Below are 18710 nucleotides of genomic sequence, written 5' to 3'. Positions count from 1 at the left end.
TCCTGAAACGAGATAAGATTCACATAGCATTTTTACAGGAAACGCACTTGAATGATCTGGAACAATATAAAACCTAAAAGGGAATGGGTAGGGCTAGTTTATTACTCATCATTCTCCACCAAAAAACGAGGTGTGGTTATTCTCATTCATAAGAATCTCCCATTTACAGTCAACTCAACTTATGTGGATAAAGAAGGTAGTGTTGGAATAGTTAAGGGATTACTATATGGGGAAGAAGTGGTGATAGGATGTACAGTATGCAAGATGAACAATTCTTTATTGATGTGTTTGGACAACTCACTACTATGGATTGTAATAATATTATCCTTGCAGGAGACTTTAATTTTTCCTTCTGTCCTGGGTTAGATAAGATGCCATCTGCTGATGTGCCATCATCTAAAACATCCATATAATGTCAGCACGCTTCAATCCCTATAAAACCACTTTTATATACGGCTCGTGCTCTGTAAGACTGCATTTACGTTAAAATTGTGGGATTAAGCAGGGGATGGCATTCTGTAAAAAGTGGAGATTTCATTTCTTTTAGGAATGTCAAATCTGTTTTCACGCAAACTAAAATGACTTCTTGAGACAGATGCAAGGCCTTCCTGTACTCTGTACCTGGACACCTGCTGTGCCCTCGGAAATAATAGATAATAGAAACGCAATGCATTTCTATTACACATCTTGCAGTAACAGCCTCACCTCACTATGCCTGACCTTAAGCCCCGTGTTTATGTGCGCACCTGAAATAAAGATACTACAGACAGAAACGTGCCGCCTTCTGCGCCTGGCCGCTTCCTCCCCAGAGACAGTCAAGTGAAGCTTGTACTGGGCTGATCAATAAAATGATGCAAAAAATGATTTAATTAAAGTCTCGTTTTAGATGAAGTTTTATTCACTGCTCCAGAATCCTGGGTTTAATGGTGGTTTGGGGCATTTGGTGGAGTTTGTATGTTCTTCCAATATAAAACACATAAAACCATTAGAAATGAGATGAGGACATTTGGAGCTTCCATGTAGTCTGTTTGATAGTTAATAGGTACGTAATCCCAGGAGTTGATTTGTGAGAGAAACAAGGGTATCAGCTTTAACAATGTGGCAGGTTAACTTGTTCCACACTCCCACACCCCTTTGTGTTAAGCTTCGAAAGGCTTTCCCTGTAGTCTCCACTTATGCCCCCTGGTTCGTGGTTCACCCTTATGGCGGAGGACGCCCAGGTTAACGCCCTGATGGACTCTTCAGCTGCGGCCCTGCGATAGACTGGCATCCCTCTGACCGTGAGGTCGCAAAGTGCTGAGCACAGGGGCGCGGACATGTGCAGCTGGGAGGGACTCCCAGGGGGACCTGCCAGGAGACCGTGACAAGATTATAGCAGCATCAGCCCACTCGTGACACCAGCTGTGGCGAAGGGAGGAACGCAGCACAGCTCTCCAGGAAGAGAAACTCCTCAGTGGTTAAAGCCCTGGAAGCAGGCGGAAACCAGGCTATTTAAGTCAATTGCACCATTCAGCCATTGAGGGATATGAGAAACGTTACAAATGAGAGGAGGCTACTCAGCCAGTGTAACGCATTAGGTAGTCACAAGGTAGGTGGATCTCTTTCTGGCTGTTTGTTGAAATAAAAAAAGGCAATATGACAACACAGCTGGACAGCATTCTACCATACTCCCACAACTCTTTGTATAGAGAAGTGTCTCTCTTCCCAGCTTGGGTGAAAAGTTTCTTTTTGAAATAATGTATTCATTTTAATAGTTTCAAGTGATGATTGGATTCAAAATAATGAAAAGTTTGATTCAAAGTCAGGTTCATCCCAGGTTTGTCCCACAAAGGATGTTTAGAGGCACAGGCTCAATGCTGTACTGGTCAGAATCCTGGAGCTGCTAGTCTGACGATGGACAGTTTTGCACCAATCATCACATACTTTCATGGATCTAGAGTGCTTTTATCTGTAATACCCCAACATCCCACAACTCCCTACAGCTCCCCAACATCCCAGCACCCCAACATCCCATGTCCCTGCAGCATCCCAGTATCCCACATCTCCCTACAGCACCCCAACATCCCAACTCCCTACAGCTCCACAACATTCCACATCTCCCTACAGCACCCCAACATCACACATCTCTCTGGAGCACCCCAACATCTTACATCTACCTTCCTTGATAAAAAAAGTGAAAGATTCAATAAACCCCTCATCCACTGCCACTGAGACTCAAGGTCAGAATGTGTGAATGCAGTAAGGGCCTCCATTCCATGACATCTCTTCAGCTGCTCCCAGAGTCCTGCTGTCCGACGGGGGGTGTCTCGTGTGTCCCAGGCTCTCCGCGCTGCTCCAAGCTCTCCCACCCCTCAGTATCTTCAGCACCGCAGAGAGGGGCTGCTCTTTTTTGTCCTGGAGGACTCCCAGGTACCATTGGAGTTTGCTTAATTCAAATATTTTACTTATTTTCAGATTTTCCACTGACAGGCATGTCAATGTGTAAGACATTACTGAATTGTTAGGAGTTGTAAACAGACAATGTAAAGGGTCTAATAAGACAAGATTAGCAGATCTGTCAAGGACTGAACAATTTAGCAGTGCAGTTATTTTCCCAAGAGCTCATCTGAAATGTGTTAATTCTGTTCTGCAACTGCTCAAAACAACATGAATGAGAAACACGCCAACTAGCCACAACCAAGAGGGAGTACCGAGTCCTGTCACTCCCTCACTCCGCTTTGCTTCCGGGGGTTTTCCTGGGAAAGGAAACTGGGCCTGTTGTCTCTCTGGAAGCCCCCACGGCGAACCCGCTGGGGTCAGGGCCAGCCAGCCTGGATTTTACCTTCGGATTTGTCCACAGAGACGCTGGAAAAGCCCATGGGAAAAAATCGCGGAGCTCATCAGGTTAAGCAAAAAAAAAACTATTGTACCACACTGAACCTGGAAACAGGAAATAATAGTGATAGTGCTTTAGTTCCAGCCTCAAAACAGAGAACAATACATATGTTTGAGAGCTTTACAATTTCAAGGAGAAATGTAGATGAGTTCAGCATTTCGAGCACAGATACGGGATCTGTAAGAGGCAAGAACATTTCAAAAATGGTCACTTTGTCCTGGCTGCCTTGACCTCTCTGTAAGTGTTGTGACTCCTCTCTGCTGGGAAAAACGTCCTGCTCACTGTCCATTTAATACACGATTGCCATCATTAATTAATAATCAAACATTCAGTATGGTATTTACTAAGTCATTGGGAGTTGTTTTCTTTTTAGCAACTGTAACTATTTAGTTTTCTTGTGTGCCTGCCTTACTGTAAATCTTTAGAAACACTCTGACATACTGGAATCGAACATCTGTAAGGCAAACAATTTCTAACAATAACTGAGCCATTTCACTTCTAAAGTGATGACCAAGGTCTTCACTATTTCATGGTAGACGTGTTATTGCAGCCTATAATTTAATCCCACAATCATCAGTAAATGTGATTAACATGAAGTCCAGGAGCCGATAGTTTTTCTTTTAGTCACCACAAGGACGTGTTTAAAAAAACTTTAGCTCATAAGTGAAATTCCTAGCAATGCTTACAAAGTCTGAGGAGGCGCAATGTCTGGTGTGACTTTCACAGGATTAAGATCTCATGATTATCAGACTCAGTTCCTGGGGTGCTAGCAGTGTGGAGTTCCTCATGCTGGTGAGGGCTTCCTCCGGGTGATCTGGCTTCCTTCCACACTCCAATGACATGCTGGCAGGTTAAATGGCTTCTGGGAAAACTGGCGTGATGTGAGTGAGTTCAAGTCTGGGACTGTGTTTGTGTCTGTGTGTCTGCCCTGTAATGGACTGGCATCCTCTCCAAAGTGTACCCTGCCTTGTGCCCATTGCTTGCCAGGATAGGCTCTGGCTCTCCTGTAACCCTGTACTGGATAAAACAGTAAGAAAATGGATGGATGGTTAGGTGGCCTGTATAATGGAACTAGCAAGTGCTTACAGAATGTTCTCTAAGAAAACATTCAAGAACCCAACCCTTCTCCCAGGATTAAACAACACACTGATTTTTTTTTCCACAGGATTAAAAGATTATTATTCTCAGTCGCACTCCAGTTACAGGATAAAGAACTTTTATAGATCTGGCTCCACTGTATAAAAACTAATATGAACCTCAATAAACTGCAAGACGGAAGTCTGCAACAGTCAGCACTATTATTGGAAAGTTTATAATAGGTATTTTTGCGAAGCCTTTAAGAAATTTAATAAAATCCAGAAATCAGTGCCAAAATTATGGTATGGAGAACACAACTTGTATGATGCTTTCAAATAGCACTTTATTTTCAGTTACATTGCAAAACTCACAAGCACACATCAACAGCAGATCATACTCAAAAAATGCACCACAATCTCGTGGAGCCTGACAGTATTAGGCCACAAGCAAAGGCTGTTAGTATTACTGATCCCCAAAAAAGAAAGCCATTACGTAACAATGGGCATAATAATAGTGTCAAAGAGAAAAGCAAACATTATACACATTATACTCTTTAGTTTCTTTTCTTTAAAGAAAGGATGCTAAAATTTATGGCTTCAAAACACTTAGATGTGCAGTGCTCTTACCCAGCCAGCAGTGCAACACTTACATTTGCCGTATACAGTATCTCTAACAACAAGTGCTTCTTTAAATGGCTTTCAAATGAGAAATTTAGAAGATGGAAACAATCATAAATTAGACAAAGTACAGCAGAGACAGACGGATATCAGTGTAATGACTAGAGCAGACCGAGTCCTGCAATGTTGCAGCAGAGGTTGACTGAAAGATGGTCACAAGTGCACAAAATACACTCAAAGCTTTATTTGCGGAATGTGTGGGAGGACTAACAATTCTGGAACTATTTCATGACTCTTCCATTGAGCCTTTAGACTTCACCACACGTTTCTCCCAAAGCAGACACTCATCTCTCCCTCACGTGCTGACTCGAGTACGCACACAAAGAAAGGCTCCAAGAGAAGCTTCTATTCCTAGAGCCTGACTGCTTGAGAGGATTGTGGCGTGGCCAGCCTCTGAGCAGCTCAGGCTACTGTTCATCCAGACACGTGAGGCGATATCGCTCACTGGAATCTCCTGGTCTTCAGCCCGGCTCTCACAGCCTGTCCAGCAGGGAATTAGACAGGTGACAGACAGGCCTGCAGGTGACTGGAATACCTCTTGGTCCGCTTCATAGCAAACTAACCAAGGCTCAGGCAGTAGCGACAGAAAGCTCGAACAATGTAGAGTTATTTATGAAGTGATCTGATGGGAGACCATACAGTAGCAGTGTGTGCAGCTGTTGAATGGTTTACTCCCTGGAGGTCCGATATTTTGCCCAGGATTTCCAGTAAGAGCAGTATTACTGGCCACGGCGGAACAGTCAGACAAATCATTTCCTCTTAATCAAACCGTTTTAGTGATTTTGAAAATGACGTCATGGAAAAAGTGGGTCTGCTTCAAGGAATGTAATGCTGTAGTCTGGATACACTTCATACAAGCCAGGCAACAGGGAATAGGAGCCGCAGAGGAGTTTGCACAAGTTCAGATTGTCATCTTGGCCTTCAAGCATAACTCACGAGTCCCGGTCAGTCCGTTCTGTAGTGTCTTCTAACTGCTGCAAGATCATGGACCTGAGGGCACTGTATCTGTGAACACAAAGGACACAACAGAAGGGTTAATATATCACCTCCTGGGGCAGTGTCTCAAGGCAGTGCAGAATTAAGGCAGGGGAGTGGGATTTGCGATATTCTGTTTGAGATCCACCATTGCAGGCCTCAGTATCATAAGTAAAACAGATTAAAATGGCGGTTTGTGAAAGTATTCCAAACTTGCTAAACTACATCGAGGACACTTCATCCTCCAGTAGGGCTGAACATCGTTGATAAAAACATATTAATGACTCCCAACAGTGTTCAAGTGAGTGGTTATTCTGCAACAGCCCTCTAACAGAAGAGTCAGATTCTAGTCTTCTAGCCTGCTAGGGCAGATTTCATTTCACATTTCACTTACAGTAAATTAACGTAAAAGCTGTAAAACTTACTTCTTTGTCAGTTTTACAATTTCCCTCTCCTCTTCTTCCTTTAACTTTTCAACAAAACTGTCAAGAACTGGTATCTCAAACTTTATATACTGAGCAACCTGAAGAACAAGAAATATTTAGGAAAGCAAGTTATAGAGATGGTAGTAATAAAGGCTTTGTAATCAAAATGTTTTGTATAAACCTTTGTTGTGTCTAACGAGTTGTCAAAATCATGAAATGACAGTTTAATTCAGACTGGTTTAATAACTCGATTGTGTGAAAGGAGAATCAAGGAAAAAGCCATTTGTAGGCCGGCTTTTAATAGGACAAACAACTGTCTGTCAGATACAATAAAGAGATGTTAAAAGTCATGGGACATCACTGAAAAGGTTGACCAATTGAAATTTAAAAGCAAAATGAAAAACAGTGACAACATCAGCAGGGTAGAGAAGAACTCGGAGAGCTTTATTTTACCATCTTACAGGTGAACAAATAGGCAAGACCCTCTCCATAATGAGAAAAGAGGATGACCAAATACTGGATTTTTTGGGGAGAATGTCTCCGAACTGCCAGCTCCACCCAGCCAGATTCATGAGAACAGTAGAAATTACAACATCATTACCCTCTGCCTGTCACACTAAGGAGCTCTACAAGTTACTGGTAATCCAGCTCAGGAATATAAACGTTGGAAACTTTTTTGGCAGGGTCAGATTTTACCATTGCCTGCAAGTAAAATAAGCATGGACTTCTCAACAAACAAGGGGAATTATGTATCTTCTTGACAGTTTTAGAATGATTTTGAATAAATCTGATCCAGGCTGAATGGTGAGAACAATGTGAGAACAATACTTTATCTTCAGAAATCCTAAACCATTTTAAATCAAAGTACCTGCCTCAGGTACAGAAAGATTAGTGCACTTCTGACAATAGAGGATATCAGGAGAACAAATAGTGTTTTCTTCAATGAAATTTCTACAATTAAATTAAGTTCCTTTTGGAGGAAAGTGGTTAACAAAAAAATTGATCCAATTGCTAACATTTGGAAGGCGACTGGCATTTTCTTACAACTTTCATGTAATAACCAAGACCTTTTCTCTGCCTTTAGTTTGAAAATTCGGAACAGATGGTGTTTTATGAGTACAGAATGACGTCCACTCACATCGTAGGTCACCTCCTCTCCCAAGTCTGTCTCCATCAGGAATATCTTGGATATTCTCTCACAAGGGCCATATAGCAGTCTGGCTATCAAAGGATATTCCGTCTCCGTTAACCTGGAGCGTTCTGGGAGAATAAGGGGCATCTTTACATTGTTTTCCAGTGAGCTGTGCGTTTCAAGTTCTTGATTTAACTGAATGAAAAGGCTAGGGCATGACAGAAATGGTTAATTAAAGTTAAAAACGAAACACCACATACCTTTAACAAAGAATCCGAACTGGAGTGTTCCAGTGAGGAGAAAAGAAACGAGCTTGAGCAACATTTTACTCATTTACTGTTCAAAGCTTGTCGGCTGTGCCAAGCGGAGCTACAGTGTACATTCCACAACCCCCAGGAGCACAGCGTGGACAAGAAAAAAACCCCTCCGCATTTCTGAGGTTTTCCAAGCACTTAGCAATGTACAGGGATTAGCTCAGAGATTTTGTCCGTCCGGAGAAGTGAGTGATGGAGGATTTAGCAGGGGGATTTCTGAAGGAATCATTAACTCAAATGATTTAAAGGCCAAAGAACTTACCGCCAGTTTCGTGAACCATGTAGAGTGCGAATTCTTCGGGTTTATTTTCTACCTGAGGTAGTTAAAACTGAGTCAAGAAAATGTCAAACACAAGCAGTAATAACAACTACATAAAATAATAATAATAATAATAATAATAATAATAATAATTTGCACATCTTGGGGTTTCATAGCCAGTAGAAACAATGTATGGAACATGAGGTCTAGAATTCCTTGGTTAAAAAGGTCTCTCCTGATTAGCGGATGCATTTTTTAGAATAGGGAGATCGCTTTGTGGCATCTGAACCTAGAGAAAGTGAGATTTAGCTCTAGGTTGCATCCTGTTTTATCTAGAAGGCAGGTTTATCCTGCTTGTGGGCCTGTGTAAGTGTTATATAGCATTTATGAATACTTGGTAGCAATCTAGGTTTTGCTGGTTAGTGAGTAGTAACTTACGTTGTATGTTGTGTTGTGTTATTGTAAATAAATACTTGTTTACCCCAATTTGATTGCCTCTGATTTATTACTCCTTCACCAATGCTGTGACAGAGAACAAAGATCTCAAGTACCCGTAATAATACCAACCACTCGGGTATACTCTTTGCATATAATCTATGTGCAGGAATAATAATGTAATTTTAATCCTAGATTAATCTGCTTTGTGTTTTCTGTAATTCTCTATATTCTTAACCCCATTTTGCTAACAACAATGTAATAACACTAATCATCATCATCATCATCAGCTTCAAGGTGAAAGAAATTCTGGAAGCTACACTTACACGGAATTTGTTCAGTATTAACTTGAGGACTTGCGGTGTGGTCATGGTGCTGTTCACTCTCACATTGGTCACCGACCCATAGGCTGGAGTGAACACTGATGTCTGGAAAGTGGAAATGTGAACCAAGGGTCTGAGATTAGAGTGGAAAGAATGTGTTTCCACTAAGCTTTGCTGTAGGAGCACAACTGTTTGCCAAAGAAAAACAATTTCCCTGGACTGAAATCCCTGGGTCTACTGTACATAACCTGGGGATAACTTAACTGAAATTCCTAAAGATGATTCTGAGTCATCACATACATTGCAATGACACAGAAGAGAACAGATTATTTTCTCACAAGGTTGGATCTGTCATAAAGCATGATGTCTGCAAAATAAGAAGGCAATATAGAGGCATGCCTGTGTCTTAGGAGACACATCATGAGAGGAAACAAGCCTGAACAAGCAAAAGAAAGAGAATCACGAGGGAAAAGCACATTGTGCTTATGTCATTCTCTCCATTTATCACCTAAAACCACAAATTGCACAACTTACCAGTGAGATTAGTTTATTTCATGATTATCCAAGCAACACGTGGCTGGCAAAATCACTTTCCAGCACACATCACTCAGTCAGTATTACTCAAATCATGCCTTAATACTCATTTTGATACTCTAGATTTTAGTATGTTAAAATACAGCTGGTAGTTAATAAAATTGTCTGAGGCTTTTGCCTTGGTTTTATTGTAAAGCTCTTTGAGAGAATTTGTCAAGAGAGACACTGTAGAAAGTGAAATATTATTTGAAAGCAGAGGAATGCAGTGTAGGGGCTGGCCTTTTGCAAACTCCAATGTCAAAGTGAAAACTGTAGGAACTGAGGGAAAAGCCGTGTATACCGAGAAATTTCATCCTTTTTTCTTGAATTTAAATTTGACAAATCAGTAAGCGTATACATGCAAGGATTTGTTTTTCCTCACCTGCAGGCAAGCTTGTTGTGCTCTCATGATTTAGCATTTGACAACAGGACCCTTCTGCAATATTTCTTTCCGTTTCTTTCTGATCCTGTTTCTTCTTAAGCCGTTGATGTTAAAGCATGAGAAAAATGTGTCGATCTCAGCATGTATTGTAGTGTGGGTCTTAAACTGAACTATCCCCTTTCCCTTGAATACAAAAACCAGCTTCCTTTCAAGTTCCGAGCAAGTGTCCAGGGGCCTCTGCGAGCTGTGACCTTGTGTACTGTGTCAGACAGTGCCAGGCCACAGGACACTGCTGCACGGCAAGCGCTGACAGGGAGCAACTCCACAGGAAAAAGCTGCTCCTCCACAGGTTAATCCCATGAAACATTCCATCTCAGGATGTGCTATTAAAGCAACATTTTAAACAGGAAAATACGTACTGCCATACCATAATGATAGCTAAAGATAACCACGGCCTGGGAGCATGTTGCACTGTTTATCTCACCTTGTGGTTATAAAAGTGGCCGTTGATTGAAAATCGGTGGCGTTTCATCCTCTGCAGCTCCCCCGGGCTGTGGAGCTTGGTCCTGCGCTGGACACTCACGAAGCTAGCATCACTCTTCGTTCTCATGAGCTGAGGAGTCTCCTCTTCCGAACTGCCCGGCTCGGAACCTGAGAAGTCAGAACCACAGTGTGAGGTGTGACTTGCGTCACCGGGGAAGTACAGAGCCTTTAATTAATGTCATCGTCACTTAAAATCAGAAAATGAGGTATGGGAGGAGGCAGTGAGGATGCGGTATTTTTTTTTTTGGTTCTTTCTGAAACAAACGTTGGCACCCGAATCCGGTTATATCCCTTTTCCAGGATCAAGACACAGCTTCCACGCTTGGTGAACAGGTTTGCCTTTATTTCAACATATCTCCGAGCTGGCACAGGGTTCGGAAAGATACAAAGAAGCACATGCCTTAACTTGTTGGACCTTCAGTTGTTTGTGCGCATCACGGTGAGAAATCACATTTTTCAAAATTAAGAGTTACAGAGAACTATTTATTTGGCATGTTTTCAAAAGGTTTATGTGTTGTTCATCATTCCCCGCTGCCCTCTGTTTAAAAAGGAAAACAAACACCCCAGCAGAGATTTGATCAGGGATGCTTTTAGCATATTTGGGAAAACTGCCCATGCCTCACAGGGTTGTCCTCAATCAAACAAACATTTATATTCATGAAGAGTTGCCCTAAACAAGGCTACAATTTCAAACCTCACATAAATAAATACAAACAGTATAAAAGTATTCCAGACCAAAAAATAATTGTCTTTATACATATTATACATAATCACTGGTAAAACACACAAAAAACACAAAAGACAAAACTGAATAGTTGAAACAAAGCTGGATATTTGTAAGTAACATTTAGTAAACTATTTATACTGGAACACTTACTTGTATTATTTGGTGAAAGTTTTCCATTGAGGGAATAGTTATTCGATTCCACAGAAGTCTTCTCAGCTCTAAAACAAAGTAAAAGTGTGCAAGAGTGAGGTCGATTTTTAAGCATCTCTTGACTGATTTCAGCTTTTCATATCAATGGGATGCAAGACAGAAATATATTGGGCCTGAAGTCCCCACCTCACCACATTTTCCTGCAAGGGACTACAAATTATCCTCCAGTTTTATCGGTGTAACCTTGACTCTGTTTAAGGTGTTTGAAACGCAGTAGGTCAGGAGTTCCCAACCTTGTTTAAGCAGAAGAAACAAAACCATGCAAAGGCTCTTGTCAAATGACTAATTCATTCAGGTAAGAGACACAGGTAAAAAGAGCTCAGCTGGAAAAAAAGGTCAGCAGGTGTGCAGGTTCTCAGGACCAAGGCTGCACTGTTTCATGCCTGCTCAGTTATGGCAGCAAACTAAACCTTTGCCTGTTTTATCCCACTCTAAACAGACATAAATGGTGGCACAGGTCGCAAACAACAAACTTGTGTCATTTGCTCTAGGTCTTTCATAAGTAAGCAATATTTATTTTTATGTCGGTACTCATTTGACAGTGCAGGTCTACTTTTGCTGGTCCAGTAATGGTTTTAGTTGGCTTGCAGCAGTTTGCTTAGTTTTGTTTGCAATTCGCATGACAAGGTTTGAAAAACATTTGCTTCCAGGCTGCCTGCCCTTGCATGAATACAAAGGTCCTTTATCCGACAATATGCTCTGCCAATCTCGAAATTTTTCCATGAATATATTTAGAGTCAACAAAAGCTGATATAAAGCAGGATATGTTGTGGTATTTGACATTTTGTTCTAGGATCTCCTTCATGTTGTTGGCAGCGATGTCAATCGTGACAATCTCTCATCTTTCAAGACTCCAGGTGCCTGAATAAAATGTGCTTTTAAAGCCCTGTGTTGAATTGTCAGTCTGTATTGGAGTCTGAAATCATTAGAACATCGTGATTTGAACAGGAGGGAATAACAATAGTCTTTCGGTGTGCAAGGTACCCTATTTGATATGTTTCTCATGCACATACCAACTGTATCTAATGTCTACCCACCACCTGTAGTCAATTCCCATGGCAGTATCTCCTAGTACATGACAGCATTTCCTGGCAAGTATCTTCACCAGGGCGCTTGATGAATGGGATTGCACAAGCGCGCTTCTGCCTGCTCTTCTTATGAGAGATGCCGGATGAATCAGAGGGTGTAGTTCTTTGGAAATTGCTTTGATATAGAACGAATAGCACTGTTAGCTGTTGTAGGCAGAGGCAGAAGTATTAGAAGTACTAGAAGCACTTAAATGCTGCAGCCTGGTCTTATTCTACCAAATATACATAAAAAATCAATTAATCAATTAATTGCTTACACTTATATAGCGCTTTTCTGGAAATTCCACTCAAAGCGCTTTACAGATAATGGGGACCCCTCCACCACCAAAAAACATCTGTCATTCAAAGGCTGTTAACAAAGCTCTGCCGGCAGTTTTTCAGAGGTTAGGCTCACTTCTACCATAAAAGGGTGTCAAAAGCAAACCCAGGAATGATACATTTCCCAGTTAAAATGAAATTTCCCCGAGAAGGGATGCAAGGCAGTGGGAAGTGGCTGATGATAGAAAACAGAGAGCACAGATAAACGGGGATGTGATTAGTGTACTACTACAGTGTTAGGACCACTGCTTCTCCTGCTTCATATCGACAATATAGATTCTGGTATAGGGAGTACAATAGTCGGTTTGCATTTTACGATAAATTGGAGGATCAAGAAACACAGCAGAAGATACAAAAAAAATGTAGACATGAGCATGGTATTAGCAAGGAGTCAGCAAAAACACTACAACCAGTCCTACCACAAAACACAGGAAATGTATTGCAAGGAAACTGTTATTTCCGATAGGAGAACCAGAGGATATTGGAACTAGAATATAGTGCCCTGCGACTCCACAGGCTTCTCCAGCAGTGATGCAGCTCGGTTCCAGAGACAGGAGTGAAACTCGTATTCAGTTTGGCTACCCTAACAGCAGTCCTGGATTATTCACCGTTTGTATGATGTAAAAAGCCTTTCAAGGAGTAAAGGAAAGAAGACCCAGGATGGGAGATGTGGTAGGCGCTAGGTGGTAAGGTGTACAGTACTGTATGTATGGCTCTGAATGAAAACTTGACAAGGTCACATAACTGTGAAGCAAAGAGAAAAGTATACATTAAAAAAAACTTTATAGGTCTTTTTTTCCCTTCACAAGCTTGCTAACCAAAAGATTTGTGCTTTTTTGGGGATGTATAAAATTAAATTCCGCATTTTATTATGTTACAGCCGTACATGGCACTAGTCAGATCAATGAGTCTGCCAATTCTTATTATTTCTTTCTTTCCAGCTCTGCTTTAACAATCCAAATCATCTTATGATTGGATAAACATCCATTTTGACAGCTGTAATGAAAACCCCACAGTCCCCAAGATCCAGAGCTGCCTGCCGCCCTTGAACTGGAAAGAAAGTGATGCAGTTATACAGTTGCAGTTACAGCTTTCATACAGATGAGCTCAGGAGAAGTACCAGCAGTGCCCAGATCTGGCTCTAGAGGAGACAGAGTTCTGCACTAGGCAGGCAGGTACGTGGCCCATATAAAAGCCCACATTGAACACAAAGAACAGGACAACGCACAAGTCAGCAAAATGCATAGATTAACAAAGAAAAAAGCAAATATATAGATTTATGAAAGCATCCAAGCGGCCCCCCTCTCACCTGGTGAAGTCAGTCTGGTCCAATCTCCATTGTCCCGTGCTGGAGAGATGGATTCGCTCATTGTCGTCGTGCATTTGAAGTCGAATTGGCCTTCTGAGACCCCAAGAGATGTTAAGTAAACCTTCAATGATCAGTCCGCCTTCTTCCTGCAGCCACGAAAAAAAAAATCATAGTAATAATAATTGACATCAAGGAGAGGAAATCCTGCTGGCTGAGGTCCATCCTAGCGACGTGCAGGTCTACGTGCGCCGGAGCAGTGATGTTGCACACGCCTTCGGATCGGAAGAATAAGAACTGTGGAAACCTGAGAAATCCACTCGGACACACTGGCCTTCCTCTGATCGGAGCCCAGGTCACTCCTGGCCTCGGAATAATGTGAACCATAATGAGACGTGACCACCAGAGCTCTGCGGACAGTCACGTACACACTGTTCCCAGCACCCGAGTCGAGCGCTTGAATTCAGAAAGTAGAATTTATGAATAGTTCCTCGTTTTTACATCAGAGGAGCTTCTGGTTTAGCATTTTCGCAGGTCAGTAATGACAGAATTCAAATCGGTATCGCAGCCAATACTGAGGCTTTGTCACTACACTCTGTGGACTGGAAACTGGCTGGTAAACCAGCTGTAAAACAATAACCTGAATTGAGCAGATAAAATATTAATAATATTTGTATTACTTCCATATAAACCGATCACAGTTGTTGCCTGAAACAGGTGAATGTTGTGTCTGAAGAGGTCGGCTGCTGTTCCCCAGCCTGCAGTGTCTGCAGCACCTGAGCTTCCCAGTCTGTTGTGACCTACTCTGGTCTTTGGGAAAGTTTAAAGTTAAGGAGTTCTTGAAAATTTGTAGAAATTTAATGTCTAAACAGTGTCTTCCAGTGTCTTACATGAACTTGAATATTTCTTTCTGAACCACAGCATTTCTTTCCAGATCTTAGGTCTCAACGGCCCTAAAAAGGCCCTTCCCCAATGTTCTTGATTTACTTGATTGACAATGACACACAGATGGTTAGGACTGCAAAACATCCCCCCTCCCAGATTTCAGTGGCGTAGGGCCTTACAGCTACGCACAGCAGAAGAAAGAGTGGGTGGATCTCCCGTTTAGAGAGCTCTCAGGACTAATCCACTCAAGGTCTGACAATGTTGAAAAGATTAATCTCTTCCGCTCTAAGGACACCATATTGAACTTTAAAGTTCCTCGAGATAAAAATATAACCTGTGCAGCTTCCGATTAAGGAGAGAGACTAAGAAGTGGCACAAGTGGCAAAAAATAGCTCCCAGTCCATCTGCCGACTCTGTAGCCTGTATTGCTCTTTGTGAGTAATACTATAGCGGCCTGCCTGTGGCCCTTCACTCCTGGTGCACACGCAGCCTTGAATCAAATTAAATTAAAAAATATTGCTGTAATCTAGTACTTTTAAAAATGATTTATAAACAGTCAAGAAAACAGTAATCAGAAATGGGAACAAATGAAAACAACCTGTGCTCCCATCCACACCTACTGTATACACACTGGCCATCCACGCCAAAAGAGGACAGAAACATCACTCACAACAGCAACAACAGGAACAGGAAAATTGAAATACACATCAAAAAGAAAAGAATCTAGTTATTTTTTCACGTTTTCATTTTTAAAGTATGTATTTTAATATCACAACTGGAGAAATTTCTGTTAATACTCTTCTTATCAAGATCACATCTATAATCACTTATATAATATATTATATATATATAAATTATAATAATATAATAAGAGTGTGAGGTTTGAAGCAGTGTTGTGAAGTACTTCTCACTTCATCATAGCCAGATATCTGTACACATGACAGTATTTCCACATCCACCTGATTTATAACGGGCCGTGAGATTGAAAGCAATGCGTAAAAATAGAAGTTATCAGTCCTTTTACGTATATGCAGATGAGAAGTTAATATGTGAACATGGGTGCAAGGTAACGAAACAATAACTTTACAGCAGGGTAGGTCTGTAAAGACCTTTCTACAGAAAGGTAAACAGCTCGGCAGCTGGGCTGATAAGCCTTCCTGGGCACTCTCTCTCTCACACACACACACTTCCTCTGGGGCCGCTGCAGGTCAGAGCCTGGGCTATATTTGTACTCCGGTTGCCTTGGCTGGAGCTGCCCTATAAAAGCCTGAGCTGTTGCCTCTGCTCCTGAGAAAACATCACACAGCCTCCAGCACGCACGACTGCCACTGGTCGCCCATGGTAGAGCTGAGAGCCAGCGGACCTGTCCAGGGCGCGCACGTCAGGTGAGTGTGCGAACACTGCTCCGGGAACAGCAGAAACAGATCTTCTTCAGAACAGCGACCTTCACTCTCCACAATCGGATCTCTTTACAAGAGAATGACAAAGAATAGTGTTTTCAGAACCTAGTAAATAGCCTGTTCATTTTGTATTTTATTCAGTATTAAACATCATTGTCACTTTGCTGTTATTTAAATGCTTGTGCTTTATTAACCTTCAGAAGAGATGTACTTTGTTAATCATGAAGCAAAATCCTATGCCAGTTTTATTATCAACGAACGTTTACGTTTTTAAGGTACCACTGTGCTAGCAGTATCTCACAGTGAGCAAATTCATTCTGAATACAGATATCACTGCTGTGATAGAAAGCTAAAAAAAATGCTCTTGTGTTTAGAGGAAAGACAAAACTTTAATATCCATTTATATACTGGGTGAGGACAGCAGCGGAGCAGTGGTCAGGGGTCTGTGCTCCAGACTGGAAGGTTGAGGGTTCAAATCCTACATGTACCCCTGAGCAAGGTGCTTCAGCTGAATTGCCCCAGTGACATACCCACCAATTCTAGTGGGCGCAGACGAAAACTGCTTTGGTTACAAGCGCCAGACAAATAAAGTAGTAATATAAAAGGCTGTTTTTTTTAAAAAAAATGAAAGGCTGGGGTAGAATATTAATCCTCCCTTTTCCTTCTGCGGGCTGGGTCTGTTTCAGGATGAAGTGTAGGCCTCGCCTGTGTGTGGATCTGCTGCCCACCATCAGCGAGCGACACGAGGACATCTCCCCGGAGAGCTGCCGCACTCCCGCCAGCGCGGCGCGGCCCCTGGAGGAATACCTCAGCTCCATCAAGGAGCTGGCGCAGCCCACCTCCCTCTCGGCGTGCCCCCCGCGCCCCGGCACGGGCCCACTGCGGGGGCCGCCCGGCCAGCGCTCCGCCACTGCCCGCCCGCCCCGGAGGCCCGCCTGGGCCAGCAGGCCTCTGTCGTCCGTCTGCCTGGAGGAGGTGACCCTTAAGTTCGGCAGCCAGGACAGCTGCCAGGTGCCCTCCACCGCCAGAGACCCCCTGGACTGGCTTTACGCTCAGTCGCAGTACGACGACTCCTCCGCCAGAGACAACTTCGGGGGGGCCCTGTTCCTGCTGTGAGCGACGCCGAGCCGCAAAGAATACCCCCCCCCCACACACCCGGCCTTGAGGGAAAAGAGACCCCCGGACCTACTGGCGCCGTCTTATTTATTATTTATTCACGAACTCCAGTTTGCATTGCGAACGTGAACACATTGTAAATAGATGGATTTCATCAAGTGTATGTTTTTGTTTATGATACTGTCAGCCTTTATCATGTCCCCATTTTTATATTAATAAAAACATCCCTTTTAAATCAGTGACAGGTGGAAGGCACATGCACTTTATCATGGTAAAACTTCTAACTGGTTTATCCAGGTACATTATTCACTTGATTTTCTTCTTCTTAGATCATTTCATAAGTAGTTTTGGAATCATCGTGGTTAAGATGTACACCAAAATGAAGTCTATTTCTCTCTGCGAATAAACTATTAGACTACATCGGTATTTCTCATGCTGCATAAACGCGGTTGATATTTAACCGCTTGTGAAGTTTCCTGACCTTAAGCACTTGACCAGGGTAGTTGCCAAGGTGCCGAGGAATTGGAACTACCTGAAAGGTCATTCAGGGGTCACAAAAAAAGCCGACCTCAAAAGAAAATGCCAGTTAACATTCATCCCGCTGTTAAAGAAAACTTGTTTTGCTAATATTCCAAGAAATAATACTTACATTGCTGATGAAAGAGTCAAACAACACTTTGAAGTACCGTAAGTTTAGACTGTTAGTTTCAAAAGGTTGTGAATGTTTTGGATCGTTCTGTCACTTTATGCAGTTCAAAAAAGACTCTCCAAATAAAAAATGCAACAATTTGTTTTCAGATCTTGAAGCATAAAAGTCCCCAAAAGTCTTGAGACGTTTGCGGCACACCACAATTGGAAAGAGCAATCCAGAAATCAGGGACATGTAGCATTCCCTAAGAGTGAGTCACAACCTGCAATTGTTCCTACCCTGATATACGGTGTAGACGGACATGGAATACAGATAACAGACAAAATTGGCTGGACTAAAACAGTGAAGTCCATAGGAAAACTATATCTGAGTGTTTTTGTGAGACATACTGTATACACCATATATGCATTTCTTTGAAAGCACCGGAGCTCTGTGCTGGGGTCCACAGGTCAGCACAGTTTGCTTGTGGCAGGGGGCCCTACGCCCCCTATCTTAAAGACACTTCAGCCACTCTACAACCAGTTATCATCCAGGCCGGGCGTCAGGCAAGACCAGGGTTTCATTTTCCAATTAGAATGATCGCATTTCCTTCCAAATACATTAGAGTAACAAAAAGAGCACCGATTGTTTTCCAACTGCACGGTGGTCTTACAAGACTCTGTGGGCCCTAAATACTTAGACACATACAGTACATCTCCATTGTAACCTATGAGTACTTAAGCATCTAAAGTTTGAATATAGAGCCCTACTATTTTCTGTTGTATTTTCAAATTACAAACATGTATTTACAATAGGCAAAACAGGAATTACACCTATATCAGAAATTAGAAAACCTAGCCTGCAAAGACACCCTTTTTCTTAAGACATAGAGGTTTATTATTCATGGTCTGCCAAGATTTGGATTTCTTCTTCTTATTCTTTCATTTTTGCTGTACCATTACTTTCAATACTGTCCATCTAATTTAATGATTATTTTAACTTAGAAGAAATGTTACACTGTTAATCTTTCAAAGGTTTTGAA

At 42.1% G+C, this 18710-nt stretch overlaps 2 protein-coding genes across 4 annotated transcripts in view; one reads left to right on the top strand and one right to left on the bottom strand.

Moving 5' to 3' along the window:
• Window positions 1-4278: 4278 nt before the first annotated feature.
• rassf4a (Ras association domain family member 4a) overlaps window positions 4279-18710 on the bottom strand; it is a 28272-nt gene continuing 13840 nt past the window's right edge. For all 3 annotated transcript variants that reach the window (XM_006630320.3, XM_069188859.1, XM_069188860.1), the window contains 8 exons: window positions 13643-13788; window positions 10868-10935; window positions 9932-10098; window positions 8496-8597; window positions 7738-7789; window positions 7168-7289; window positions 6030-6127; window positions 4279-5634 (listed from right to left, as the gene is read on the bottom strand). In XM_006630320.3, the coding sequence (XP_006630383.2) occupies window positions 5562-5634; window positions 6030-6127; window positions 7168-7289; window positions 7738-7789; window positions 8496-8597; window positions 9932-10098; window positions 10868-10935; window positions 13643-13788 (828 nt within the window). In that variant the 3' untranslated portion in view covers window positions 4279-5561. The remainder of the gene's footprint in view (window positions 5635-6029; window positions 6128-7167; window positions 7290-7737; window positions 7790-8495; window positions 8598-9931; window positions 10099-10867; window positions 10936-13642; window positions 13789-18710) is intronic.
• LOC138238398 (protein DEPP-like) lies at window positions 15698-17278 on the top strand. Its single transcript, XM_069188861.1, has 2 exons — window positions 15698-15909; window positions 16611-17278. The coding sequence occupies exons 1-2, from the start codon at window positions 15863-15865 to the stop codon at window positions 17038-17040; spliced, it is 477 nt and encodes a 158-aa protein (XP_069044962.1). The 5' UTR covers window positions 15698-15862; the 3' UTR covers window positions 17041-17278.

The sequence above is a fragment of the Lepisosteus oculatus genome, chromosome 4 (assembly GCF_040954835.1).
Source record: "Lepisosteus oculatus isolate fLepOcu1 chromosome 4, fLepOcu1.hap2, whole genome shotgun sequence".
NCBI classification, from domain to species: domain Eukaryota; kingdom Metazoa; phylum Chordata; class Actinopteri; order Semionotiformes; family Lepisosteidae; genus Lepisosteus; species Lepisosteus oculatus.
The sequence above is the reverse complement of the archived record's forward strand: the minus strand, read 5'-3'. Positions and strand labels throughout refer to the sequence as shown.